At 41.9% G+C, this 27,926-nt stretch overlaps 2 protein-coding genes across 3 annotated transcripts in view; both read right to left on the reverse strand.

Moving 5' to 3' along the window:
- Positions 1–9,671, reverse strand: part of furina (furin (paired basic amino acid cleaving enzyme) a) — a 78,681-nt gene extending 69,010 nt beyond the window's left edge. Inside the window, exons 1-2 of one of the 2 annotated variants that reach the window (XM_069173392.1) lie at positions 9,526–9,671; positions 2,495–2,780 (exon numbers count right to left, since the gene is read on the reverse strand). In XM_069173392.1, coding sequence (XP_069029493.1) covers positions 2,495–2,704 — 210 coding nt within the window. In that variant the 5' untranslated portion in view covers positions 2,705–2,780; positions 9,526–9,671. Of the gene's footprint in view, positions 1–2,494; positions 2,781–8,925; positions 9,009–9,525 lie in introns of those variants that run through there. The other variant, XM_069173393.1, reaches the window with a different exon arrangement.
- A 1,009-nt stretch (positions 9,672–10,680) lies between these two features.
- LOC138213341 (stereocilin) lies at positions 10,681–25,655 on the reverse strand. The gene is made up of 30 exons (XM_069174386.1): positions 25,566–25,655; positions 24,986–25,145; positions 23,742–24,875; positions 23,203–23,227; positions 22,504–23,089; positions 21,483–22,370; positions 21,333–21,395; positions 21,114–21,239; positions 20,683–20,849; positions 20,421–20,607; positions 20,036–20,151; positions 19,308–19,440; positions 19,021–19,203; positions 18,569–18,607; positions 18,311–18,487; positions 17,842–17,991; positions 16,396–16,454; positions 16,104–16,227; positions 15,881–15,963; positions 15,638–15,773; positions 14,955–15,157; positions 14,068–14,158; positions 13,787–13,958; positions 13,437–13,606; positions 12,875–13,030; positions 12,599–12,741; positions 12,031–12,179; positions 11,694–11,791; positions 10,996–11,143; positions 10,681–10,851 (listed from the first exon to the last, which is right to left on the reverse strand). The coding sequence occupies exons 2-30, from the start codon at positions 25,110–25,112 to the stop codon at positions 10,763–10,765; spliced, it is 5,922 nt and encodes a 1,973-aa protein (XP_069030487.1). The 5' UTR covers positions 25,113–25,145; positions 25,566–25,655; the 3' UTR covers positions 10,681–10,762.
- Between the last annotated feature and the right edge of the window lie 2,271 nt (positions 25,656–27,926).

The raw sequence follows: 27,926 nt of genomic DNA on the forward strand, positions 1-27,926 counted from the left end.
TGATGATTGACTAATTGCTAAGTGGACTGATCGTCGCAGATCTAAACTTCACCCTTGTTAACAGAGCAGCAGAAACACATTGATCTTGATGATTGTTTATCTAAGCACATGTCCTTTACTAAATTTTCATTCATTGCAACACTGCATGAACTTCCTGAAATGGAGCAATAATTTGAACAGGCACAAAGTGTTGTTTTTTTTCTCTTTGGTAATCAACAGTTACCATGAATATCTGTTTGATATTTCAAAATGACCTTTTTCATGTGGTGTCAGCAGCCCAATGTGTGCATAAGGACACGGTAATGGTGGACTTCCCTTGCAGCACGAGATGGCTGCCAGTAATTTTCACAGAACAGATACTGGGTTAGAGCTGCCTTGTTGTTAGCAAGTGTGATGGGTCATAAAATTGTTATATTAGCCCACCTTTTCTTCTGCAAAACCATGTATGCCATGCCAGGGATCTAACTTGTGAAGCAGGATTTAATAAGAAGGAAAAACCTTTGAGTAAAAACCTGGAACATCTGTTTTTACTTCAGTTCATGTTTCAGACCTCAGCGACCTGAAGGCTTTACTCAGCATCTATTTAGCAAACATTATCAAGTCTGCTCTGTTAGACAGGCCCCTGCACGGCCTTTTTTCCATCTTAGATGGTGAGACGAGCTCATCAATCTAGCTCTGGTCACACACAATAGTCAATTTTCCCTCCCTCAAAATGTCATAAAATGTTTTGAAGCAAGTTGCTGATCCAGGCCAAACCACCCAGTGTCTCGTCTCCAGGGCGCAGTTTTGTAACTCCATGGCTGTAATTGGTTTGTCTGGGTTTCTTCGTTGTCCACTGCCAATACATAGTTAAAGGATTTAAGTGCGCAGGATTACTCATTAGTCTCCATGCTGTGATTCAGAGCACAAAAAACATTCCTAGTCATGGCCAGTAGGACCATACGCTGCAGAGCAGAAAACTGTTGCCTGGAAAATTGGGACGGCTTACGGACTTCGGTACGAAGAGCTACTTGTTCTCTGTCTATTAGGCTTTTTGTTTATTAGTTCAACAGAAAAAAAAATAAAAATAAAACATTTATTCCTACTTCTACTTTGGCCATGAAAACATTCAGTGTAGCGTCACAACTTCCTACAGTACTTGGTCAAAATGTCTAAAGGTGTGTTGTGAAATTGAACAGTACAACTGTAACTTGCCAAAGACAAAACAGATCGATTGCCAGAAAAGTCATCAAAAAATAAGCCAAAAAGGACTTCTCTTATAATATTAAAAGTATTTCCTCCACAAGTAACTGCTGGACATTTTTGCACAATTACAATTTAGCTTTTGTAAGACAAAGGTAATAAACACAAACAAACTCTACTGTAGTCCTGCTGAAGACTACATTAATGGGATAGGTTGTTTTTCAAGGGAGGACGTGATGATGTGAAGGGCTAACTTAGCTAATCACTTCCCACTGAAGTCAAACAGGAAGTCATAAACGAGGAATACGCCACTGAAGCAAACAGGAAATGTTTACTCTTAATTCTTCAGCCACATCTACTTTGATTGGTAAACTATCTGCATTTTAAGAACTTACGAGTTGAAAGGTTTCAGAAAATAGAAGATGCAGTTGTCCAAATAAACATTTTTACTTCATTAGATCAGTTTAACAGCCACAGAGTACAGATGTACAGTATCCGTGCTTTCTGTCCTGACTCCATGCAAAACCTTTATTGTTGGAGTTACTGAATATAACCAGAAACATATTTACAGTCTCTGGGTTTCAGAACCTTCAGATTTTCTCTCGGTTTAAGTCATAGTTTAGATTAGACTTCACCAGAAAGTGAGCAAATTATTGTTGTAACACCAGGTACTATCAGTGGTTTGGTAGAGGAACACCTTGTTCTTTGCAAAACCACTTCCAACCCATAATCACTTTGAATGATGATCTAAAAAAATAATTTCACGACAATTAAGTGCTGCAATAAAAATGTTAAATTCCTGGTAGCTACATCACACACTGTAGTCACACAGTAGGCTACAGAATAGGAATACTGGTTTTCTAATTGACTAATCAGGGAAATACAATTCAAAATAGTTAACACTGCTTAAAAAAATGATAGTGTTTTGTCTCTGGATGAAAAAGCGGCGAAAAGAAAAGGCATCCTCTAAATGTACAAACAGCTCAGCCAACGGGCTGCCTGAATAAAAATCAACCTTAAAATAATAATGTAAAATCGTCAGTAAATAATTCATAAAAAAGGATGAAGCCCAGATATTAGAAACACACCAAGGGCACATTGGGTACAATAGCTGCAAACTTGTTTGATACACTCTCTCAGGCGACAGATGAGTCGCACGGTATATTTGCATAGTCAAAACATTGTTGGTTTCATTTCCACATGGCCTTTGTATTAACCCTAATCTAGCGTGCTTTTAGTTCCGTCTACGCATAACAACTGCAAACCAAAGAAACAAACACATGAAGAGCCAAAAATGCAGCTTATTACTTACATGTCCGTGGTTGATGAAACCATGTTTACTGGCAATTCGATTCGCTCCCTCCTGACCTCCAGGTATGTGGATGGCCCAGGTGTTGGTGTAGACCTTCTGACCCAGTGCTGGTTCCAGTCCAGAAACCAGCAACACCAACAGAGGCCCAAGTAGCAACTCCAGCAGCCTGAGCCTGCAGCCCGCGACGGGAGAAGGAGGACCAGCAGCCATGGCTTCTCCTGGTGCAGCACAGACTCTGATCACAGCGGTGCACGGACAGACAAAGAAGGGGAGAGTCACAACTCACCTGGAAGGAAACAAAAGGACAAAAGAAAATACCTTTTAAAAAAAAAAACAAAAAAAAAAAACATTGACCCTGGAGAATTGACAACACTGAAAATTGAATATCCTTCACGTGTCCAAAATTCATGAGAAAAGAAGACACGGGGACTAAATAAAAAGCAATTAGCCCACAGTCTGAGGTTTTCTCCTTCCTTCGTTTGGTGGGTTAAGGAACAGAAACAGGAACAGGAACAGAGGAATGTAGAAGTTTACAGATTTTAAGAGTGTAACTGAATGCTCAAGTGTTGCGATGAGGACAAAACACGTGAAATAATTTATTTATCTGTTTTGGAGCGATGATAGCAGCTCATCCGCCCCGACAGCAGTTTTGAGCAGGCGTACGACAGCCCGGCTAAGTACAGGCATTTCATAATCCCACGAGGCCGAGAGCAGGACGCCGAGGCCCGACCTGATGTTGTGGTCAGACACACCGCCGCACATTTTGGTATTTACACTCCTGTGGGAGGATATAGTAGATGGAGCTTGCATAAGAAAAAAAATGCTTAGGTATACTGACTGAGCAGCTGAGGTGGAGAAGTGCGGTTGGAAAACTAGACTACACCCTGGATGCTGATGGATCACGGCAGACTCTGTCTCGGTACAAGGTGAATAGGCACTCGAGGGTGGAGTTCGAATGCCTGAGGCATGCAGAGGCGGCCTCTGAACGGCTGCAGCCAAGGACAGATCATATGAAGTGTTGGACTCAAACGTTTGACAATATAATGATTAGAGTGTTTGCCTTGCTGTGAAGTATGGTGATATGTCATCAGCCAGCTGTAAAAAGACATCTACAAACAATATCACATGAGACAAAGCAATTCATCATATCAAGCAACCACAGCCAGGGAGAGCCGAGACACACATCTCAGCTTGTGGTGTAATTGTTTGCCGATATAATTTTGCTTCTAAGCTGTTGTTTTCGAGTCGGGCGGGTCAGCTGTGGCCGTTGAGACCATTAACCAAAGTGCTAACTCTATTGTAATCCTGAGTGTTTCCTAGCATTTGCAGTCACATTTGTTGCCCTGATTCAAGCCTACAGTGGGACAGGGTGGCTGAGCTTTTCAGCCTCCTATGATCACCCTCTCTCCTCAATGAGCTAAAGACTTAAATGCAACTCGCTGTACCACCTCGCTTCAGAACGAAGTGAAGCATGGGTGATGCGTTTAAAGCCGGTTGGGACATTTTACTGCATGCTCAGCAGTAATTTTTAGTATACTGTTACCAGAGCATTTCTCATCTAAAATCCCCCACCAATTCAAGCCACTGAATGAGAACAATTTTCATTTCAACGCCCAAATTAAGAGGTTAGAGCACAGCCTGTGTGAGACACTCGGTTCATGACTGAAGATCATCATCTAGAGAATAGACGTCCTGCCTATTTTCAATACGTGACACGCGCAGTTCTCAATAAAAAATAGAAAGCAAAAAGATCTGCGATTACACAATCCTCACAGAAACCCAACGTAGGCTAATGTCAATAATTTAACAGGTTACGGGCAGTGTTGTTCTGGACCGCCCAGCCTCTCGCCATCTCTTGTGTGCGTGTGTTGCCGTAAAAGAGGGTCAACAAAAATCACACGACTACTTTTGGCCAAGAACTTTTCACTTGTTGTGTCCTCAAACATACGATGTAGAAAGATAGGATGGCAGTAGCAAAGCGGCAGGAGACACGCTGGCTGTGAGGACACGCACATGAACGAGCCTCAGCAGTACAGGAAGGTACCCGTCACATGTCCCAGGCCCGACTGCTGTTTCTACGTTGAGGCTTTTCATTCATTAACATCGTTACACCAGAATCGTTCCATATGTCATGAGATGGTTTAAATACAAATTTTGCCATCTAACTTAATTGTTGCCATTACTGATGTTAATTATCAAATCACGCCATAATCATTATGGGACCAAATTTGTTCATTTCGACCTTGATACAGAACCAACAAACCTTTTCAAATGAGCATCTGTTCATTGTTTTATTCTCATCAATAGTTGGTTTTCAGCTACCACAAGGGAACCTGATATGCATTCTCAAATGTTCACGTAACAAATGTTAGAATCTCACTCTTATTTTTATATTTACATTCAAATATGAACATGTATGCAAAAAAACCTGGTTTTTTAAAGACAGACCTTTGATTAAAGCAAAAAATAAATTAAAAAAAATCAGTAATTGAAGTATATATATAAAAGAATCTTTTCAGTTGTAGATCTCCATTACTTTGGTATATTTCTCCTAAAGGGAAGAACGGTGGCTGTTCACACCTGGCTTGTAACACTCTTTTACATAGTGTGACAACATCAAATCATGCGTATCGGCACACACTGTATACCGTCACAACATTTATCTGAGTAACTTCATCAGCACAGATCTAACAGAGGCAACAGATTAACACATTCAGCTGCCGTGCATCTCCTCACGGCTGTAGAAATGACATTTATCATCGATTATTCTGTTATACCAGTTCCTTTATCTGTGAATGTTCAGCCATTTTGCTATAAAACAAAGTCCTGTTTGCTCGATTGCAAAATCCAAACCCTTTATTACCGGCAATGAACAAATGCATCTGTAGAACTGATAGTAATGGTAGGTGGGATAACGTCAACACTGATCACGAGTGTACTTTTAACGGCAATAACGTGTCGTTTTCAAAGCAAAGTGACGAGTAAATGCCTGAACGGTTGGGGCGGACTTGGTTCGGTGTGCTGCGAGGCTCCAGGTAACTCATGAGCTATCAGCGAGCAAACAGGTCAGTCTGGCTGTGAGCTGGCACGACAAGCTGCTAATCCCTGTCAGGCATTTCAACAGTAGATGTTCATTTCATTAATACCGTCACAACAGAGACAACTATATATATAAAAATATAAAACGAGCACCACATATATTTACCAAGCAGAACAAATCAAGCGGCAGAAGTCTGTTTAAAAGTAGAACTGCTTTTCAAATCTCCCTTCATGCTCAGTTAAGCCCATTTTATAAAACACATAAAAATCAGCCTCGATTCAGAAAATAAATCCATAACCAACATTAATTACATGTTTACTTTCTTAAATCACCTTCTCAGTTGGTACTAAAATAGACACACAAGCCGCTTCCTGTCTGGATTTTCCATCATTCGGAGAGGCTCAGAAGAGACAGCCTCACTCTGGCTACTTAGACCAATATTTGCCCAAGTATTTACCAGGTTTAAACTAATAACAATGTTTTAATACAGCACCCAATAAAAAAAATTTTTTTTTAAAAAGCTAACAAGAAAGACAGTGGAGGCTAGAGAGAAACCTGGCGGTCCAACTTACACAGCTTTGTCCTCTGTCCTTTGATGCAACAAGTAAACAGAGTGGGAACGTTCCCGAGGCTCTGTTTGATTTGGAGAAGCACACTAACTTGAAGCAGAGATGGCCGTGACCTCATCAGGCTGCTCAACCACTCAGTTTCTTTAACGTCACCCTGAAAACCACACACCACTGCATAAGCAATTCCCAACTACTTTGCAGTGTGCGAGACAAAAGGGGAAGCTGACTGTGGTGCTGCGAGTGGTCTTTAGTGTTACCACAGTGAATGATACCATATGTCAGACAGTAATAATAGAGGTTATTACAGAAAACAAGTCTGCCATATTCTAATTAACCAAGTATCATTAAACCCAAAGGATAATACCGCCATTACCATACTCATCAAGAAAATTTAAACAGGAAACAGTTTACACCTCATCGCTCCATTGTTTACATTTTACCGTGATAAAAACGTACTCGAATGCATTCAGCCCATACGAGCCTTTAAGCACACTCACATCATGCAACTACTGCTGGTTCTTCTATTGTGACACACATTAAATCAATATTTTGATATTTTTGTGCAGGCACACTGAAGTAGACCCCAGAGTGTTTGGGCTATAATAACTTGCGCGCGCGTGTGTGTGTGTGTGTGTGTGTGTGTGTGTGTGTGTGTGTGTGTGTGTGTGTGTGTGTGTGTGTAGCAGAGCGATGAAACGACAACAATGATATTGACCATGTTAATTCATGAATATGCCATGAACAACACTCAGAAATTACATTGGCGTCATCTGCTATATATTGGACGAATTAAATACCACCAAAGATCCTCAAATCAACATTATTCTTCAGTGTGACACAGCGGTGTTTTCATAGCAGGTCGGCAGAGGAAAACCAGCAAAGTGTTACACAAACAGCATTCTCCTACTTCAAGGTAAATATTCAGAATACAGCAGTAATTTACTTTCTTCTTTTATACAAGAGTGGGTAAAGTATTTCACTTGTCTCTGCATTTAAATGAATCATTTATTGTAAATGTGCATCAGAGGGCACTTATTCTGAAGACTATCGGTTAGCATCTCGAGCAAATGCTTTCAAATTTTAACTTATTTCCTCATATTCCCAAATATGTGGTTCAAACTAGACTACTTATATTGGAAATGAGCATCAAATAGGGTGACTACAAATATGGATTTAAAATATTTCCATGATCATTTAAATGAAATTTAAATCATTTTAATTCAATTTAAATTAAACAACGGGAGCACAAAACAGCAGAATATTATTGCCTGTATTTTTTTTTTTTAAAAGCCTCTGGATGATGCACAGTTTTCCCTGCTCAACAACACACCCATAAAACAGGGATCATGCCATTTAAAGAGGTTCAACTGCACAGTCAACATTTTTTGTTAAACATTCCTACTTAAGGGCCTCAATTAAATCCACTTTTAAATTGGATATCTATTAAAATGGAAAAGGAAAACGGTGGCAATGTGAAAGCTTTAGGACTTCTGTCTTCAAGAAAGGGGAAAACGAAAAGTTAAAAACATGCAATCTGTTAATGGAAAATGAGCATTGTGTAAATCCTAACCCTGGCACAGTTATATGTATGAAAGCTTTTAGTCAAGATCTAAAGAGGAACAGGAGAAACATCAAAGTTGAACCTCTTTTGTCACTATTTGCCCTTTTGAATAAACACTTCTAACAACAGGAGTGTATTATTACTTCTCTCTGGGGATTCAGCTTTGGACCGTTTTCTTTTCTCTTTTTTTTTCCACATCCCTGCTTCTTAGACAATGCTTTAAAAGTACAAAACATGCAGTCATCACAGCAGCTTTAAAAAGGTACCGACTCCAATTGTTCACAAAGTATAGTGTGCTTTGCTACAATTTTTACAAACATGCTGCATTTTTTTTTCTTTGTTGTAAAACATTTCCGAGGCATAAAGTCCAGGGTGACTTTTAGCACTCCTAATTAACAGGCTCGCAAACAACAACAAAACCTCGGTTGTATCTTCTTCTTTTTCCCCTGCGACATTTGTTTTGTTCCAGTGCTGTCATCTAACTACTTCTCCAGACTTCCTGCAGCAATGTCAGCATCATACAAACAATTCCACTACATGGGCAACTCTTTCTAAGTTCACTTTTCCCGAGATAACAAGTAAATAGGTCAATTCCATGAAGGAGGCCGTACAGCAAGGAAACTTTCCTCGATGTAAACTAACAAGTTATCACTGTACGGGAAAGGCATTCGGCCAAAACACCTCTACCACCTTGTCATTGGTGTGTATCCATGATGATCAGAAGCTCAATAGAGTCAAACCTCAGAGGTATACATTATAGGATTACTGGAAGCACACACACACACACACACACAATACAAGCATGTCACTTCACACAATGTCGCAATCTGTGACACTGAAGATCCACTGTTTGCTTTCGATGAATTTAAGTTTCCCAAAAAAATGGGGTTTTTTTTAGAGAGAAAGATAGTCTAGATTAGGTTTCAGCAAATAAAGTTTGCAAATAAAACTTTAACCTCAGTCTATTAACTATTCACATTGCCACATTTGCAGCCCAGCACTGGAAGGAATCGGCGTTGCCTTAGTGTCCATAATCACTTGGTGTTTAATATTAAAATGAAAGAAAAGTGTCCTATAAATTGCACGAGCCTTCAAAAGACTGTATTGAGCAGAGATGAACTGCACTCAAGATCAGGAAGGAGAAAAACTTCTCTCGCTCAGGCCTGTAACGCTAAAACACTTTAGTGTTTGCGAGCTTGAAGTTTAAAGGGTTTCCTTATAATCAGCAGTACTACAGCATACAGCGGCACTATTGACTCACCTCACGCGTCAAGTCAGTGACAACAACACGTAGTCACAGTTTGGCTCGGGGCAGCGGCTCGAGCTGATCCGATGGACAAATATGTCTGAAACTGTGCCGCACCGTGATTAATGCAAACTTGACGCCGCGGTAGGCTGACCTGCTCCGTCTCACAGGTGCCTCCCCCTTTTCCTCTCCCCTCATCCACCCTGACAAACATTTCCGAGCCTGTCTCGCTCACATTTTGTTTTGTTTTTTGGGGGGGTTTTTTTTACTACGAGTGCCGTGCGAGCGGCGCGGATCCGCAAAAACACCAGAGATTTGTTTTTTTCCTGCAACTCCGCAGGAACAACCACAGAAACCGGACGCGGCGCAGTCGACGTCAGCTCGGCATGCGTGTGTGTGTGTGTGTGTGTGTGTGTAAGAGAGACCTTCTTTCTTCGAGCAGACACACACGCAAACTGACAGCCACCCGGGATCAATAACACAGCGAGCCGTCCTCGCCCGGTCCCGTGTCAGCGCCCCGGTGGTAACAGCTCGGTAAACTCGGCAGCCACGAAGCCCAAACAAGTAGAAATACAAGCTAAAGCTGAAGGGAAACTTAGCAACCGCTCAACTTACCAGCTTCCTTTTACATCCTGCTTCGACCCGGCTTCTTGTTGTCTCACACCGACGTGTTTACAACCGACGACGGCACGGCGAAGCGACTGAAAAACTGATAACAGCGAATCGCTGGTTATAAATAGTCATGATACCCCTGCGGTGTACCGCTGAGTGGTCCGTACAAGCCCCAGGAAATACGTCACGGCCGTGGATAAAGTGGAGACGTTAGAGCAACACCTACTTACCGAGCAGCAGCGCTGCGACACCCCCACCTAGTGGTCACAGGTGGCGTAGCACCCGTTAGCCGCCTCCGAGGCTGCAGCAAGAACTATTCAAAAGTAGGCTACTAGGACAATAATGTACAAATATTTCATGAGTAAAAAAAACAAGTTAAAGTCCAGCATGAAAAATCCTACTGAAGTAAAAGTACAGGAGTAGGAAATTATATTTTAAATATCGCAGTAAAAGTTGCCCAATCATTTTGCTCATGTGACTGATATATTATTGGAAATGACTTTATTAGAATATTAATCAGTGTGTAAGCAGCACGTTACGGTTGGATCTGGTGCAAGTGGTGCTAGTTTGAACTACTTTATATCCAGTTTTATGTTCAAGCGCTAAAAAAAAATAAAGACTAATTAAATCTCTATATGTTGGAGCTGTTAATCAGCGACATCTGAAATGTGACTCTGACTATATTGATTTTTGTAAGGCATCCTCTGTAACAACCTACAGGACTCCTTCAGTACCATTTTAAGTGCCTAAAAACATGGACCAAACTCTGTCAATTCTGTAATGGGACCACATTCAAAGTTTGTTCTTTTCATTGGAAGTTTAGTTGTTTTTTTTGTTGTTTTAGTTGTAACCTAATAAACCAACATTTCCTTGTTGAAATAGTTGGGTGATAGATTATTTGTTGTTTTGCTCCTCATAAATCATGACAGCTTAAAACAATGAAACAAAGTTTATTAATTGACTAATTACCATGAATTAACAATTACTCACTCCATTAGTTTCTGTGATTGTTCCAACAAAAGACTATTACACACAAAACAGCCACAGACACTGATTTACAATCTGTCAAGCTGATAAATCACATGAAAGTAAAACATCCACAGCAGAGCACAATCAAAAGCAATGTAAAGAAAAGGACCAACACACAGAAGGAACAGATCAGTTCAAAATATTTATTTGAAGTACAAATACAATGATATCAAGGGAGGTCAAAGGATCAATTAAATGTTGTTCCAGCATTTTAAATCAGTTGCCATAATAAGAGGCACAGAGCCAGTGAACATGAAGTGAAGCTGTGAGTGTTTGGGACTGCAGGAGCCGAGTTTCTTCCTGTGGAAATAAAGGGAACACAGAATTTATCATGTGCATAATAAGACAAATCCTATTTACTATTTAGTAGAGACAACTATCGTGACAACTAACTGTAACAGGCCCAATATGAGGGAGGTTTATTATTTTTTTCTGAAGCGGCACCTCTCAGCTCCAGTAGGACGTCTCCTTCATATCGAGCGAGTCCAACAGCATGTCTCTGTTCAGTGTCCAGCTCTTCCCACTGCTCCTCGGTGACAGCCCACGCCTGCTCCGCGCTCAGCCACGACAACTGAACCGAACTAAACACCACCTGTCAGGCACACACACAACACAACATCTTATTGCCAGGAATGCACACATGATGTGGCACTTTGTTTTCTTTAGCTTTACATTCCCCCAGCTGTTTTTAGAGCAAGTCAGGTCAATTCAGAGCTCTATGATTAGTAAGTTACAGAAAGAAGACTGAGTAGCCTATAATTGTGTTGAAAATGTCCTAGTCTGTGTGTTTTTTCCTATTACATATTATCATTATTATTACATATACTTTTTTGAAGCCTACCAAAATATATGTTCATAGTCGTTGATGTAGTTTTTTCACGTCTTTGCTTTATACAAGTGTTCAGTCTATTAAGTGAGTCAGGCACCCAGAAACTGAGGTATTTATCATGTTTACCTGTACTCTGCATTCCTATCTTTTACCTTTAATGAGGCTATGGCTGCTAAATAAAACATCTGAAAACTGAACAATTTAGCTAAAAATGTGCCATTAGTGTCACAAAGTATATCAATCTCTACTTAAGCTGAACAATACTGTCCTCAAACTGCAAATAAACAACCTTAAAACGATGGTTGAAACTCACTGCTATCTTTTTTGGTGACATCAGGGCGATAGCTTCAGGGGCGATTCCCTCCACTTGTTCTTTTAACAGAGCTGACAGCACCATGTCGGGCAAGCCCGCTGCACAGAGACACACACACACAGATAATTAATGTTTTCATGTCACATCACAGGAAGCGCTTAGAAAAACTTTTCCTGTCTCACTCTCAAACCAACACCAACAGGGATACTCCTAATTTGACCTATCCATCCGTGAGCTGTCATTCCCTTCTTTCACCACTCTCACTCTTTGAAAAAGCAATTAAAGGCAAGTTGATCACAAAAGTTTACACCCCCAAGGATATAATGCTCCACTGTACCTGCCAATGTCCCAATTTCAGTGAAAACATCCGATCCCCAGGTATTAACTGGCCCAAAGGCCTCCGGTCTGGACAAACAGCTTGTTAGCGCCTCCATCTGCTGTTCGGTGCATGTCAGGGACGTGTCCCGCAGGAACAGGGCGGCCATACTGCCATTTCAAGGGAAAGATTAAGGACTTAACCCCCTCTGAGGATATGCAAAATGTTTTTATGAGGTTTGTCTTGCTAAGAAATGTGCTCCAACTTCCTGTTAGTGAGCATCTGTTTGCAGGTACCTGATATCAGTTTAATTTTTCTGAAACCACAACAAGGAGAGCGTTTCATTTCTATTCATAGTTTTACAAATGACAACATTTGCAGTGTTTGTCTGCTCCTTTTTAACGTATAAGGCCAATCTTGGTCATATTCCTCTTTGTGGATGTCATTTGACATATGCTTTGATAATTTCTGTGATTGCTCCTGCACATTCTCTGTCTATCTTGCTTTGACAAGTTATAAATTGTAAGTAGAGCTACATGGTACAGCAGTGTAGGAATGCAGGTAATCATAACTCTATTATTTGACTGACCTGAGGTTGTAGGGGCTCAGTCTTTTGATCTCTGAGGGATACAAACCACAGATCAGATGACCCAATGCTGCTAGATCATCAACTGATAACTGGTCCACCTTCAGTTTGCGTTTCCGCATCACGCTTAAAATCACTGCTCTCATCTGAAAAGTCAAACAGGAACATTTGCCACATATCTATGGACATATCAAGGTAATCAAGTTGTGATTCTGTCATTTACTTTAAGTTTTATGTCGGAATAAGACAAAAATTCAAAAAATTGAAAATTAAGTTCACCTTTTTAGGGCTCCAGTCGGTCAGTGTGCCCAGATGGGCCAACACACCCAGATCGATGAGACTAGTGTCCTGCAGCTCTCTCTCTCCCATCTCAGTAACCACTGAGCCCAGCACCAGCACCTGATCCGCTCTCAGCTCTTTGACCGGACTGAAGGACTGGATTGAACCAGCGAACGGTTCGACCACAGATTATATGGATATTAAAATATTTCCGACAGACAAAAACAAAAACAAACAAACAACAACAACAAAAACGATGATTTTCAGACACATTTATACCAAGAAATCATGTTTTGGTCTTTCGATCTTCCTGACAGGGACAACATATGAACTGAGAGTGGAAACAGATCTTCTGCATCAGAAATCAGTCTGTGAAAAACGCTGCAGGGGTGTTACACATTGTTCCTGACTGACCCAAATAGTGTCTGCATAATCCCTGAGAGAGAACATGTTTCATTTCTGCTGGTGTGGAGGAGAACAATGTGTGGAGACGCCTTAAGGGCGAATCATAAGCTGAGAAATTGTAAATGTTGTGTGGTTTTGTAAGTGGAGTTTCACTGACCTGCCTGAGTTTCACCCAGAGTGTTCGGCGCTGCTCAGAGCTCAGTGAAGGATCCTGACCAAAGACCTCCACACACTGCTTCAGCTGCTCCTGGGACATGCGGCTGAGCTGAGTGGATGTCCAGGCTGAAGGAAACGTCCCTCTGATGTCTGCACAGCTGGGAACTGGCACTGCTCAGAAAAAAACAAAGGTGAATTCAGTGAAATGATACCAACAGAAACCTCCACAGTCAGATTGACACTTCTCTGCAGTGGCTGAGAACTACCTGCCATGTACAGTAATAGAGCTTTTAAAAATGTAAAATACATAATACACAATACATTTCAGGCTGTAAGAAATATTTATTAAACCCTTTGCCCTCCTGCTCCTTGCTTTGACGATCCCTCGAATGAGACTCTGAGTCTGCTGTCTGTGGCGATGCTGGTCCACACTCTGAGTAATACACACTCCACCAACCACGCTGTCCTCCCAGCGCCTTTGACCCACTAGGACCTGCTCCACTATGTCCTTATTCAACACGGCCTGTACGAGGGGAACCAAATATGCATACGGGTCAGGATATGTCTTGGAAAACCAGAAAAAGTCAAATTGAATTAATTATTTGCATGGGTGGAGAATTTTGGGTGCTTACCAACGGGATGGAGTTAATCTGCTTTATTGAGAGAGCAAACATCAGCCTGCCCAAATGTTCAACATCCTCAACTTGCCATTTGGATGGCTCTCTGGCAAAGAAGCACATATATCCTATCATTACTGCTGCTTTATGTAATCCATGTCTTACTGCAAGAACAATGCTGGAATTGTCCTATCAGGCATGTATTTTATACTGCACACAAGCTATTGTACTCTATACTGACAGATGTGGGAGAGTTTTTGTTTTCAAAGGTCAGTATTTGTTAGCCAAGCTGCAGACCTTTGGCTCTGGGGTTTGTTTTTCTGTTACTCGTTCCACCGCAGCTCTCAAGTGAATTCTACTAAACTGTTGGCAGGCTAACATTAGCATTTAGCTGAAAGCTGTAAAGTGCAGCCTGACAGAGCAGCTGGCACAGCTGCACCCTCTTGTTATAAATCATGATCAGCCACTCTGAAACATTTCCTGGAATTTAAAAGCCATGATCAGCCTTCAGCCTTAAAATCAACATTTGTTATCAGAAAGTATTACAGATTGAATAACTGCAAGAATAAGCATTTAATCCCTTCATAAATCATGAATACTTTCTGGCAACAGTATTGTTGTTGTATGAGTGCACATCATATTTAAGATTATTTTACAATTTGAACATAATGGCTTTATATATTTTATAGGTATATCACAATATGCATGTGAGTTAGGTCAAATAAATACATGTCATATATCATTTGTCATTAACAAGCCGTTACATGTTTTTTCAAAGATTGCTGATTGTAGTTTTGCAACTTACAAAAATAAATAGTGACAGTAATTAAATTTATCTCCACTCGACATCTTATTGATCCAGTTATTAAAAACAAGGATGTCCTGCAGATGTGTTGCTTTACCCAAGCAGGTCTTGTTGAGTGAGCAGGGCACTAATATCTCTCAGAGCCTCTTTAGGAAGGCAGAAACTCTTTATCTCCTCCAGCCGCAGAGCCAGCGCTCCTCTGTCCACCAGAGCTAGACTGTCCCGGTCCAGGAAAGGCAGCAGCGGCCCCAGGGCGTCCAGAGTGGTGCCATCAATCTGCCCTTCAGCCAGAGAAGGACCCTGTGGAGCATCACATACAGAGAGTGGGCCCGGATTACAGGATTTCACACTGATATGACTGCACTTGTGTGAAAAGCTGTTGAGAGGATGATGAGGGTTTTGTTCTGAATCTCTCTCTCTCTCCATCTGTTTCTCTATATATCTCCGCTTGCTTAAGAAGCCTGAACCAACAAATGGAGTTTGTTCTTTCTGCCCCATAAATGTGTTAAAACAAATCAAATACATGACTCACTATCACCAACGCAAGCCCTGATTTAAGTATACCAGAAATAGCATTTCTGAGTTTGTCTGTTCTGGATTTTATCATGGTGGTGGTTTATCATTTTAATTACCTTGAGGTTAATGTAGGATTTCTATTTCAACTTAATGATGTTCATACATTTTAGCAGCAGGTGGTTCATAAACATAAAATTCAATTTATGCCTCATATTGGGATATGCAGTAAATTCAGTATTTGTATAGTCAATGTTGGTGTTTTACCAGCTCGGTTACGGCGTTCTCAGCTATGTTTGTCTGTTTATAATGTGGCAGTCTGAGGAAATCAGCAAAGTGTGTCTGAATGTGTCCCAAAACAGCTCTGAAGGATGCATTCGAGAGGTTCTCCATCATTGCCACACTGCAAAAGAACAGGACAGAAGTTTAAATGTAGTGATCTTAAGATAAACTGTGAAACAGTTGTGTATAGTAAAGAGTAAAATATGTGTGAAATAAGGTAATATTTACGGTAATGTTGCAGCAAACCCAGGACTCAAAGCACTGAGGTCGAGTTTAGGTTGTTTCTTCAGTTCCTCCACGACACATTTTCGCTGGTAACACAGCCAAGACACATCTGAACTTGTTAGTATTAAAACATAATTTTTAATTTGTTATGGAAGCATTCATTTTCATGGCTGTCTATCAGAGACAGTGATAAAGAGTTGGAAGGATGTTGAAGTTTGTTCCTCACCAGCGCAGGTCTCATGCCTCCAGGCAGCTCACTAACAAACTGAATCAGCTGTGCAAAATCTGTATCATTGGTCCAAAGCCTCAAAAGGTCACAACTTACTCCACCGGCTATAAGGCCCAGATTCCTATGTGTGAAACAGAGGTCATTATTGAGTGTTTATTAAGTGAGTATCTGACATGAAAATGACTCCAACTGCATGTCTTTGTTTTAAGTTTTTACAAGAGTTAGTTTGCACGCAAAATTATATTTTGACTGTAACAGTGAATGTTTTGGTTCAGTATGTCGAACCTACCTCACTGACTTGCTGGTAATGTTTTTAAATTCACGGATCTTATTGAACAGAAACTGAGCCTGTACAGAAAAGATAAAACATCAGAGTCAGAATTTTGTTCTTTACCGTGACAATGAAAAACCTTTTAATAAAAAAAATTAAAAAATGAAACTAACTAACTATTTTAAAGAACAAGCCACAATATGAGTATAATGTCCACGTTTAAGCTCCTTTACAACCAATCAAGTTTCAATCTGTGCGCATTGGTTTTCAAACTGTACTGAAATCAGCTGAAACAGGTGCTTATAAAGCTTAAGAAAGATAATTCTATAAGCTAATTCCTGCAAATACACCTTAACGGTCCTTTTTAGTATTCAGTACAGTATTATCATTTGTTACAGTAGTTTTTGTCAGTGGGACCTGCAGCACTCCACATAAGTCTTTAACATACACAAACAGATGTTTCAGTGAATGCTTTTGTTTGGATATTTTGTAAAAGAAAATTGCTCACTATCGGGAACCTTCAAAGTAAAATCAATCTGCCGCTCTGTTTATAGAGGAAAAAATGCCACCTTTCCAGCCTGAGGGTCGTTAAAAGCTAAGGATGTCATGTATAACAGTTACAAATCTGACTGTTTTGACTTTTTCATATTTCTGGTACTTTCTGGGATATTCAGTGCTCACAGAAGACAGATCCTGTTGTTCACCCATGTTTTGTGTTTTTTTTTTTAATAATCTCAACACCTTTCCTTCAATATCAACATCAGGCCCAAATATTCATGTTTCCCAAAGTTTGACCCCTTTTAATTTTAAAGACTCCCCATGCTTTTGTTTCACATTCAAGCCAAGACTTGAGAACTGAACAGACAGCATCTGTAAGGATCTCTTGACTACCAAAGTTAATCATTTCTGATGTTTTGTTAAAAGGCAGATCGATTCCTGTTCAACACTGAATTTACTAAATTAAACATATTATTATGACAGTAATTATGAATTTTACCCTGAGACCAATGCTGCAGCATGCTGGTCATTGAACCATTTAGTACAAATGGAATATTTTAGGTTTAACATTCAGTGTCCCCTTGCCAACTTTGAAGTCGATATTTAATGAAAAGGGCCATCTTTATAGATTTGACTCAGGCCTTGTTAGGCTGAGAACAGGTGGTGAAAGCAGGCTAATACAGCCTTGGCTGTGACAAAATCCCTTTAAGGTAGCCATTATTAATTTAGGCTACACTCCTCCACACTATTGTACTACATCCAAACTAATTAGCTTGATAGCAGCTGATGTGAATGGAGTATTAATATCCTGAAAGGCTCATCTGAAGCATATCCAATGAGTTGCAGATTAATGGGAGCAAAAACCGAAGCTGGTAACATTTTCTTCTTTAGAGCGGGAAACCTATTGTTGTCATATCAATGTCGTGTTAAACAGCACACAAAGGAAGATCAAAGTAAAATGTGCACCTGCTGTGGCGACCAGTGCATGTCTCTGTACAAGCTGATGTCTCTCACAATGGTTTCTCCATCCATGGCCTGAATCAGCTTCCTCAGAGGAACAAATGGTAAAAGACAGTTTATCTGCTGAGTCATGTTCCCCAAGTCTGTGTGTGGAGCCTGTTGACATACAACAACAACAACAAAAGAAAACATTGTAAATTGAAACCCAAAAGCCTTTAAAGGCCCGTTGAGAAACACAAAGCGGGCTTCACACATGTGGATCAAATGAACTCCTTGTATTGTTCCAGATTAGACAGATATCAACATGTCTAATGTGATATTTTCCAGTATCTTTGGGGCTTCTCACACAATCTACAGGACGGTGATGTTGAATCTTATCAGCTATAATGCGACACAACACAGGAGCCACAGAAAACTATAAGAAATATGAAGAAAAAGAGCGAGAAGTGATGCACTGAGAAAACAAAGCAGTCACCTCCTGCATTGCACTGTATAACATGGCTCTGTGGGCAGGTTTAAGCTCAGTTAGCAGTGTTCTCCAGCAGTGACAGTGGGCAGCTTCACTGATCTCAGGCCACTGGAGGTGTCTGAGCACAGCAGGGGAGAGACCAGAGTGTAACGGCTTCAGTCTGCACAGTTTTTCCAGGGTGAGCTGGCAGAAGAGAGAGAGACACAGTGGTGAGACTGCAGTTGGCTGAAATTCAAAACAAATACTTTTGAATGTCCTACTTACGTTGGTGTCCTTTGAAATCTTGGATAATATTTGAAATGCCTGAGGGGAGTATTAAAAAAAGGTAAATATGCATAAAATACACAAAAGTTAATATTTTCAGACAGTTCACACAGGTCAAATATTAAATCAATGTTTGCCCTTTTTTGTAGATATTGGATTGCCATTTAACTGTGAACCTGCAGCGATGACAAAAATCTCCTCATTACATATTTCTGTCAATGTCTTTTTTGTGAAAATGGGCAAGGGATCGCAGATCCACAGAGCATCTCAGAGAAAAGACTAATGATTGCTGTGACAATTTAGAAACTTTCAGAGAAACCTTCCATTCACAGTTTCACTTGAAGCCGATGACGAGGATGAGAGGTTAGGTTAGGTTAGGTAGTTACTTTATTAATCCCCAAGGGGACATTTTTTTTAAAAAAAAAGAGAGAAGAGATGTAATCCATGCTGACCTGTGCTGGAGAATATCTGTGTAACCCGGGTTGTGCCAGGATTTCCACAAGATGTTGTGTGGGGAGAGACAGCAGGAAGGAAGCTCCTAACTGGGGCAGCAGCCCACTGAGAGCAGACAGCTGTGGAGAAGCCATGTTGCTGGCATTCAGGCTCTGAACTGCTGGTATCAACCAGGAGGACATCTACCCATGACACACAGTCCAACAGAGTTAATCAGACATTTTCTGCACAGCACTGAAAAACAAACTGTAATTCATGTTAGTGGTTCAAAGACGTTGGTCCTCACCCTGCCACTGGCACTGAGGAACCCGTTGGATATGCAGTGAGACAGCTGCTGCCAGAGAGCAGAGGACACATCTATGTCCTGAAGGTATGAACCCAAGTCTGCTGGATCCAGGTAGCATGCAAGGACTCCTAATCTGCAAAAGAAAGTGTTTATCAAAACAAAAATAAATAATAAAACAAAGCAACACAATTATATAGAAAACTGAGCATAAAGAGGGATTAGATGTGCTTTCTAGTTCATATGATATAATATATCCATATCTGAACAAATCTCTGATCAGAGTTGTTAAGAAAAAACCTAAAGACTTTGCTACAGGCTCCCACTGCTCCACCAACTGCCCTCTGAACATGTACTCTCACTACCAACTTCCTGTTAAGTTCGACAACTAGACTTTCTTAGCTGAAACAATAGTTTAGTTTAAAGTCTCAAACAATTAAGATTAAAAAAAAAATTACAAAAAAACTTGCTTTGCCAACTTTGTATAAATAAAGAAATTAATTTATCACATTTTATAGACCTCAGGGATGTACACCATGAGTTGTGCTGAGTTACACGGACTGAAAACAAATGTTTGTTTAGAAGAAAACTCCACAAGGCACCTGTAACCATCATCACGTGTTGTCAGGTGATATCCAATGGTCTAAACTTTCAGTATCTTTCAGTGATCACAAACATGGACAAGCTTAAATAAATACAAACAAAATTAGGCTATCTGCTGTAGGTCCCACCTCAGTATGTTGTCACTGGTGAGATTCTTCTTCCTACTGAAGAGGGTCCGGAGCACATGGCGCCCCCTAACACCATCCAGACTTCCATTGCCTAACAACTCCATCAGGGGAGTAAGCTGAAGGAGACAACAGACTCATTGCATACAGAGGGGTGACATGTTGCAGGAAAAACAGACAGTGTCATGGTCAGGTTGGTGTTCAGCTTTGGTGACTGTAAAGATAGCAAATGATCCTTTGTCTGCATGTAGGCATCTGTCTGTCCGATCATATATTTACTTTTTCCCTTGAATCCGTTTCTTTATAAATCAGCTAAACATGCCCTAAGTCAGTGAAAGAGATACAGCAGTCATGTAAAAAGCTTTAAATGAGTGAAATGCCCTCTAACCTGTTGTGATGTCAGCTGCTGAAAATGACTGATTGGGAGGTAAGGCAGAAGAGGGAGGATGGAACTGAGGAAGTACGGTGGCCACGTAGGGACATCACCCACCACACTTGACTGCAGGAGTCTTTTTACAAAGGCCTTTTTCTGCAGTGACTTCATCTCTGAGCTGTGGTCACGAATAGCTGTCAGCCTGCAGAAGTTGTTAGCATCAGAGGAGCAAGGATTTTTGAAATAAATAGGATCAGTTGTTGGCTCAGTAACTCACACACTGTCGTTGACAATAAGAGAGGCTGGGAAGCTCATGATGTCAGAGATGGACATGAAGGGAATGAACTGAGAAAGGTCCACAAACAGCTCTGGGGTCACTCTGGGGAACTTGTGGATGAAAGCAGCCGTCATTGTTTCCATGGCCTGCAACTCTTTTTGAGAGGCCTGGCAGAGAAAAACAAAACAAAACAAAAGAAACCAGGAATAGATGTGTATTCAATTGGGCTCTTTAACTATGCCTGGCCCATGACGTGTATTCAAGCATTCCTACAGCACATCACATTGCAATAACAAACAATCAAAAGAACTGTTTATCATGTGTTAACCACATTACAGATCCTCCCGATCTCTTACTTTATTTACCCAATCAATTAGCTCCTTTAAAAAGAGAAAGCGTCACTCATTTTGAGTGCTCTAAGAAGGACTAACCTGGCTGGTTTCAACTTGAAGCTGGTCCCAACTTTGATGCATATGGGAAAGAAATCTTTTAACAGCGTCTTTTTCAGCCGACATCACAAGAGTTCGAATGCTGTCTCTCGGCATCTGGAGGTACTCCTGGGAAGATAAAGGGATTCACCTAAATCTAGTTTTCAGTGATCTGATCTGTTGTGAAATGTTAAATGTGATTATAGCTGCACAGGCCAGTACCTGCAGCAGAACCCTGAGAGCAGATGAGTTGTCGTCTTGCTGGATGAGGTCCCACAGGACGGGCTAATGTACAGCAGAAACAGGTTATTCACTCAGTGTGTGTATAAGAGACAGAGTGTCTGTGTGTGTCAGTCAGCTACTGTATCTTACACTAAAGCAGCTCAGCAGGTCCTCTTTCAGAGTGGCGTTCTGCTCTCTTCGCAGGAAGACTCCTATGGTGTGAAGGACACTCATGGAGGCTTCTGGCTGCAGTGTGGCCCAGGATGTGTTGTCAAGGAGACTGGAGAGGAGGATCGCCTGACCCAAACCTTGTCTTGCCTCCCTTTCACCCTCATCCAGCCCTGACGACAGGCCCACCATGAAATCCAAGACTCGCAACACATATCCCAGTGCCACCAAAAAACCCTCACGCTCCCCTGCCTCCACCTCACACACGCTCAGCTTGTGCAGGACGTCTACCAGCAGTGGGGCCGGGTCCACACACAGCTGCGCTGTGTCAAACTCATACGGCGCTGGGAGCATGTCAAAAAACCTCTGCAGGTAGCACTTCCTGCCCTCCTGTTCTGCCTGCAGATCAGCACAGACATCAACCAACTGAGGCATCGATCTTAACAGCTGATGGTAGAGCGTGGTGTTCAAACAAATGTACTCCCTCAATCCATGTGTCTGTTCACAGAGCTCCAGGAGGGTGAAGTTGGTAAAATGATGCACAATCCACTTCTTGTACTGACAGATCTCCACGACGGTGTCATCATGGGAAAGGTTGTGCATCTTGGAGCAGTACGCTGCAGCCCAGCTGCCTTCTGGCAAGGACTGGTAAGAGTCAGGGGACTCTCTGCCACACAGAGCTGAGATCAGGACTGAGTTGTTGGGCAGGAAGCAGTGTCTGAAAGCCTGGGCACTGAGTGACCTGCTGCCCAGCTGAGCCAGGCAGTTCTCACTGAGGACTGGACTCCCTATCGCCTCACCTGGAAGCTGCACGCACAGGTCGTCTATACTTGTCTGGTTAAAAAAATTGTAGTCCTTTGTCAGTGCAGCCTGCAAATGGTAAAGTTAGAATGAGTTAATATGTATTAAATGGATCTTTGCATTAAACAAAAAAAGCAATGCACAAATGTGTATACCCCCCGGAAAACCGTTATGCTAACTCATCTAAAATGTGATTCATTACCTGATGTGCTCTTTGCAGCCAGAAAGAGGAGTTGGCACACACTGTATTGTTGAATTCATGGGCAAAAAACTCACTGCAGACATGGACCCATAGGAAGTCGTCCTCAGCAGCAGAGAGGTACCAAGCTGCATCAGAGCATGTAGCATGCAGGTCGAGCCCCATCTGACCAATAGCAGGATTAACTGACCCATTCTCCCCTTCAAACAGCTTACAGTAGAGGAATACAGTGAAGTTGGAGACGCCGGTCAAGCCTGGGATGGATTCGTTACATGCTGCCTCCAGGATTTCTATGGAGGTGGAGTACTCCATCTCTTTCTGCTGGTTGCTGCTCTCTCTTGTTGTCCCTCTTTGTGACTGGCCGAAGCGGGAGCTGTGAGCTGCGGTGGAGAGTTCAAGAAGATGTTTTTGCTCGGAGATTCTTTGTGACGAGGGAGCTGTTTTTAGAGAGGACTGAGCTGGTGTTAGATGTGATCTTAGCTCCTCTCTCTCAGTGGACGGGCAGGACAGGAAGGGGAGAGAGCTCGGGAGGCCCTGGGAGTTAGCGCCTAAAGCCTGACTGTTCCACATCACATTGTGTCTTATCCCCCTACAAATGTATAAACAGAACAATGACTGTAATGTGAGTCGGTTTTGCCAACAATTTACTGTTAAACATGTCAAATAAATAATACAGTCAGTCATATTTCTAAAATATCTTACCATAGGATCAGCTGTCTCAGGTCACCTTAAAAGAGACCAATGAAAAGCAAATATTATTTGAAAATCAAAGTGAATGACTGGTGGAAAAAGCAGGTGCACGCAACAACTATGGCTAATGTAACAGTGCTGCTCAGCTAACAATGCCCAAGATCTAATGTTACTGACATCAATGGGAGGATAAAGAGATTAGCTGGGCTAACAACAGATGCTTTCACCAGCCCGGATGATAATAAAGATTTTAAAGCAGTGTCAGTCACTGTCATGTTCTCCCCTGGATCTTGTAGGTGAAACCAGGGACAACTTCATTAGGCTTCTGACAATGATGATTCACTTCTGTACTGAGAATAAATTTCAATGAACATGTTGAGTTATTGGAGGGTGCTCTTTCTATTATTAGATTGTGTATATAAATGCAGTTCATTTAACCATTTCTGACAACACCAACTGATTTGAACTCAGCTTTCTGTCTAATGTCAATGAGTTCTCATCCCTTATGATTGTGCAAACAACGTGGGACCCTATCTGTATCATATACTCACCAACCGAGCACCTGCCCTGAGTGTTGGGCTGTGGCACGTCCACCAGGCTGCTGACATCATCAAGCAGTGCCATGGTAACCCGTGACACTTTCCTCCTCAGGTTACCATAAACAGAGCTCCCCACCCTGTGCAGAAGGCCTCTCCTCAGCCCATCCAAACTCTGCACAAGAGCTAGATTTTCCTGTGCCACTTGGCCGCCTCGCTCTCCTCCACCTGAACGTGATAAAGCCTGGAGGAGGAAGCTCTGCATGGAGTCTCGCTCATCCTCTGTAGCCACCGTATCTTCCACAGATGCATTTCCAGCCAGCCCGTCCTGCCGCACGGCCTCAGGAGGCAAGCTAAAGGGCTTTAAACGTCCCCATGGGCTTGACCCCTTACTGTGTTCAGCAGCTTCCCCTGCTGGGTGTAAACTGACCACAGGCTTCCAGTTGCGCGTTTCTAGAAATTGCAGCAGCTGCTGAAGCCAGCTGACACTAAAGGCACAATCATTACGACCCTTTAGAGCACAGATGAAGCCCTGCAGGCCTGCACTCGCCTGGCCATAAGTCCCACTGACCAGAGCCTGAAATGCCGCTTCCAGCACGGCACTAACTGTCCTCCAGTTCTGAGATAAGAAAGTCAGGAGGGGCCTTTGGGGCTGACGCTCCGATAGAGTAATAAGACTCTGCAGCAGTCCCAACAGCCAGTCCCAGTGTGGGCTGCCCCTCAGAGACAAAAACCAATCCTGCAATCTGACGCTGGGTCGAGGGGGCACCCGGCCGTTCCACTGGTTCAGTGCAGCATTCTCTTCAGACTGGAGAAAGAAATGCAGCACCTTCTCCCACAGCTGCTCCTCATCTGGGCCCGCCGGCATCTCCTCCAGCTCAGCACCCATCTCTTGGAGGTACAGAGAGATGTTGTAGAGGAAGCCGGAGAGGCGATGTCTGTCAAATGGCTTGTTTAAAGGAGGCAGGTTCTTGCTGGGAAGAAGACCAAGTGTTTTTAAACTCCCCATGATATTCCTCACCCAAGTGTGAACAGACTGGTCCTTGTTTGAGTCTGGAGGAGCCTTCTGGGGGTTCAAACCACTTCCTTTACTCCATTTTGAAATGATCTCTTTCAGAATGGCATCTCTCCGGCTCTCTTTACCTCCTCCTAAAAGAGTACAATTAGAGACCGCTTGAGCGTTGATCATTATGCAATAAACATGTGATAACAAACTTAAGAATACTGTATTTATTGATGTGTTCTGGTTCAGTACTCACCTGTCCTCTCAGGGGTACTTTGTCCAAGTAGAACAGCACAAACTATGATGCTTGTGAATTTAAGAGTGGCCATCCCTGACCCTTTCTCTGCCATCTTCATCTCATGCCAGCGTGCACAGTGACACATCGGTGTCACATGTTTCTCTTTGGGTTGTTTTCGCTGTCAATTTCACAAAACCATCATTTGAATGCATACAGGGTTGTTGTTGTTTTTTTTTTCATTTACAGTGATGGGATGGACTCTAGGAGTAAAGTATCTCAGCAGAGAGGCGATATTAAACCTTAATGACCACATCGCCTTACCCCTTTCACTGCATGGTTAATAAAACCAGTATCAGTAATGTAATTAACTTTTACAAACAATAACCCTGAACAATTTAAGGTAGGTGCATATGTGATGCAGAAAGAGTGTCAATGTCCAATGTGAAGTAGAGTATTTAGATACACAGTAAATACACAATATTGATTGTTCAAGAGATTACGTTTCAAACAGCGTGTTTCAGTCCAAACCACTTTAGCAAATTTTAAATATCACTGTTCACTACCAATGACGAAAGAAAAAACTTTGTTCAGAACTCACCAGCAGTTATAGTCCATTCATGTCTTTAGATATCCTTCTAAGTGTCTGACAGCATCTCCTTAAACTTCACAGTGTCAACATACTCCTCACTGACCTCTTTCTGAGTGGCACTCTCTATTTCACCATCGCTCTGACTTTCTCTAGCTTCCACTCTCCCTCTGCACCCCTCCCACCAGTGTCCTCTGTCCCTCGCTGTTAATTTAACTGTTTGGGGCACTTGCTTTTTGTCTCTGGGGTTAAGGTTGATGTTTGGCATCAAATTTCATGATCATCAAACAGCGTACCATTTGGCTGTTTTCTGCTGAGATTGTGCAGATAAATGACAACGGTTGGGTTTAAGTGTACATAATCCCTTAAAAGCAACCAGCATGAGTTTCAATCTTTTGGGTCACTGCTCATATTTGGATGTGCAATATATTGTTTTAGGTGTTCCTGTAAGAGAAGTATTTTAGACCATCTTGGCTACAGGAAGGTCACAGCATTCAACTAGCTGCTCAAACAAGGTGAAAATCTGGATCATATTAATCACACCCGGGATGCTTCTATCTATGTCTCCCACTGACTAACTCTCTATCGACCTGGGACTCATCTTGTGACACTGGGTTTGTTGGGGGTGTAGTCTTACCGACGGGCTGGACCAGCAGGACTGTGCAGGCTGTCACTGCTTAGACACATTTATCCTTCGGTCAAGCAAACTTACAATTGAGCCCTGTGCAAGGGCACAGGAGCGGGCTACCCAGCGTCAGACCACTGTCTGCAGGCCCTGAAATCCTAGAGGCCTGAGTGAAAGGACCACCCCCACCCCCCTCCACTTGCTTAAGCTGTATGATACTGTGGCCTGCACAGGGACAATAACTTCCTCCTGTATTATTGATGCCGCGGGGAACAGCGATCACTCAGTGCAGCAGGGCTCGATTCACCACGGGAATAGTCAATGAGAAACTGGATCTGCCCCATACCTCCCTCCGCTCTCTGCTGGAAACTCAGTCATGGCACTGGGGAAATCAGCTGGTGAAAGTTGCGGTTGAGATTGGAATACTTGGTTTGAGTCCAATTTTTTAAGAGAATAAAAGCATAAAGACTTCATATCAGTTCTAAATTTAGTTGCTGAGAGATCAACCATTCTGGGTGTAATTGTGTCCCTTTGTTTTGCTTTTTTTGTGTCACATAACGTTGAGATTGACATTTAACTTTCTTGCTGCCAGATTAAGCTCAAGACCAGAGGGGCCTTTAACTTCATACATCATTTATAGTCACAATTAGAACTGGAATTATAAAGTTCATACCCAATAAACCCATGGCTTCATACTAATGGTCTAAAGCAGCATCACTTGCTACACATATTTTAAAAACTATATTATTAAAACATGGATATATTAGCTGCTGTGGAGAGTTGGGAAATCATGCGTGAAAACAGCTAATGCTCTCCCCTCAGTGTAATCTGCCCCAGCTTGATGGAGAGAAGGAAGCTTTGTGGATGCTGAGGTTGCTGCTGTGAGCCTCATTTTCAGAGCACCATGTGGGCTCCACCCTTCTGTCCCCCCTGCAGTTGTCTCTTACAACAGGGAGCCAAGCGCAAACACTTTCTGTCTTGATGATTCATCCCAGAACTCAAATGCCAAGCGTCTCAAACTGATTTTGTTAGTCAGTAGCTGCAGGTTTCCAGATTTGTTAAGCTATGTTTTGATGTAGTGGATAAGTGTCTCCACGAGAAAGACTCCGGCATGGCCTGTGTTGATTGTGATCGAGTATTTGTGTGGGGAATACTGTCTGACCACACAAACAAACAAAAAACAAGCAAATAAAATCATAATCTGAAAAATCGATCATCTCGGCATGCAAACACTGTAAAGCAAATATTTGATACCTGCAGATATTATGAAAAACAGAAAATGCTGTATGAAAGCCATTCATGAAATAGAGTATGTGAAATGACACAAATAACTTTAATTCTCTCTGTGTGACAAGAATCGGAGGCGATACCGAGGGGATACCAAAGGATAGCTAGGCGTGTGAGTCATGTTGTTTAGGTGGACAGGAGGCCCATGAGCAAATGCCCCCTTATGAAATGACTCCTATGTAATATTCCTTGTTGATCAAGTCACAAAGTTGAATCAAACCTGGCCATGCTTTCTATTCTTGCCCATTTTCTGCACCACAAAACAGCTGCACGTTGCATATTTATCTGTGCATTAGATTTAATTGGTTTACAAATAAGAAGTGCTTCCCTTTGACAGGTCCCATTATATTTGGCCTGTGTCCAATATGTGGATGTGCTTTGGCAGGACAAATTGCAAAAGCTTAGACAGACTTTCTTATATATGGTAAATACAAAAAAGTAGGTTCATGAGAAAATGAGAC

The sequence above is a fragment of the Embiotoca jacksoni genome, unplaced genomic scaffold, assembly GCF_022577435.1.
Source record: "Embiotoca jacksoni isolate LCO1_2020_lvr unplaced genomic scaffold, fEmbJac1.0.p SCAF_6, whole genome shotgun sequence".
Lineage (NCBI taxonomy): Eukaryota > Metazoa > Chordata > Actinopteri > Embiotocidae > Embiotoca > Embiotoca jacksoni.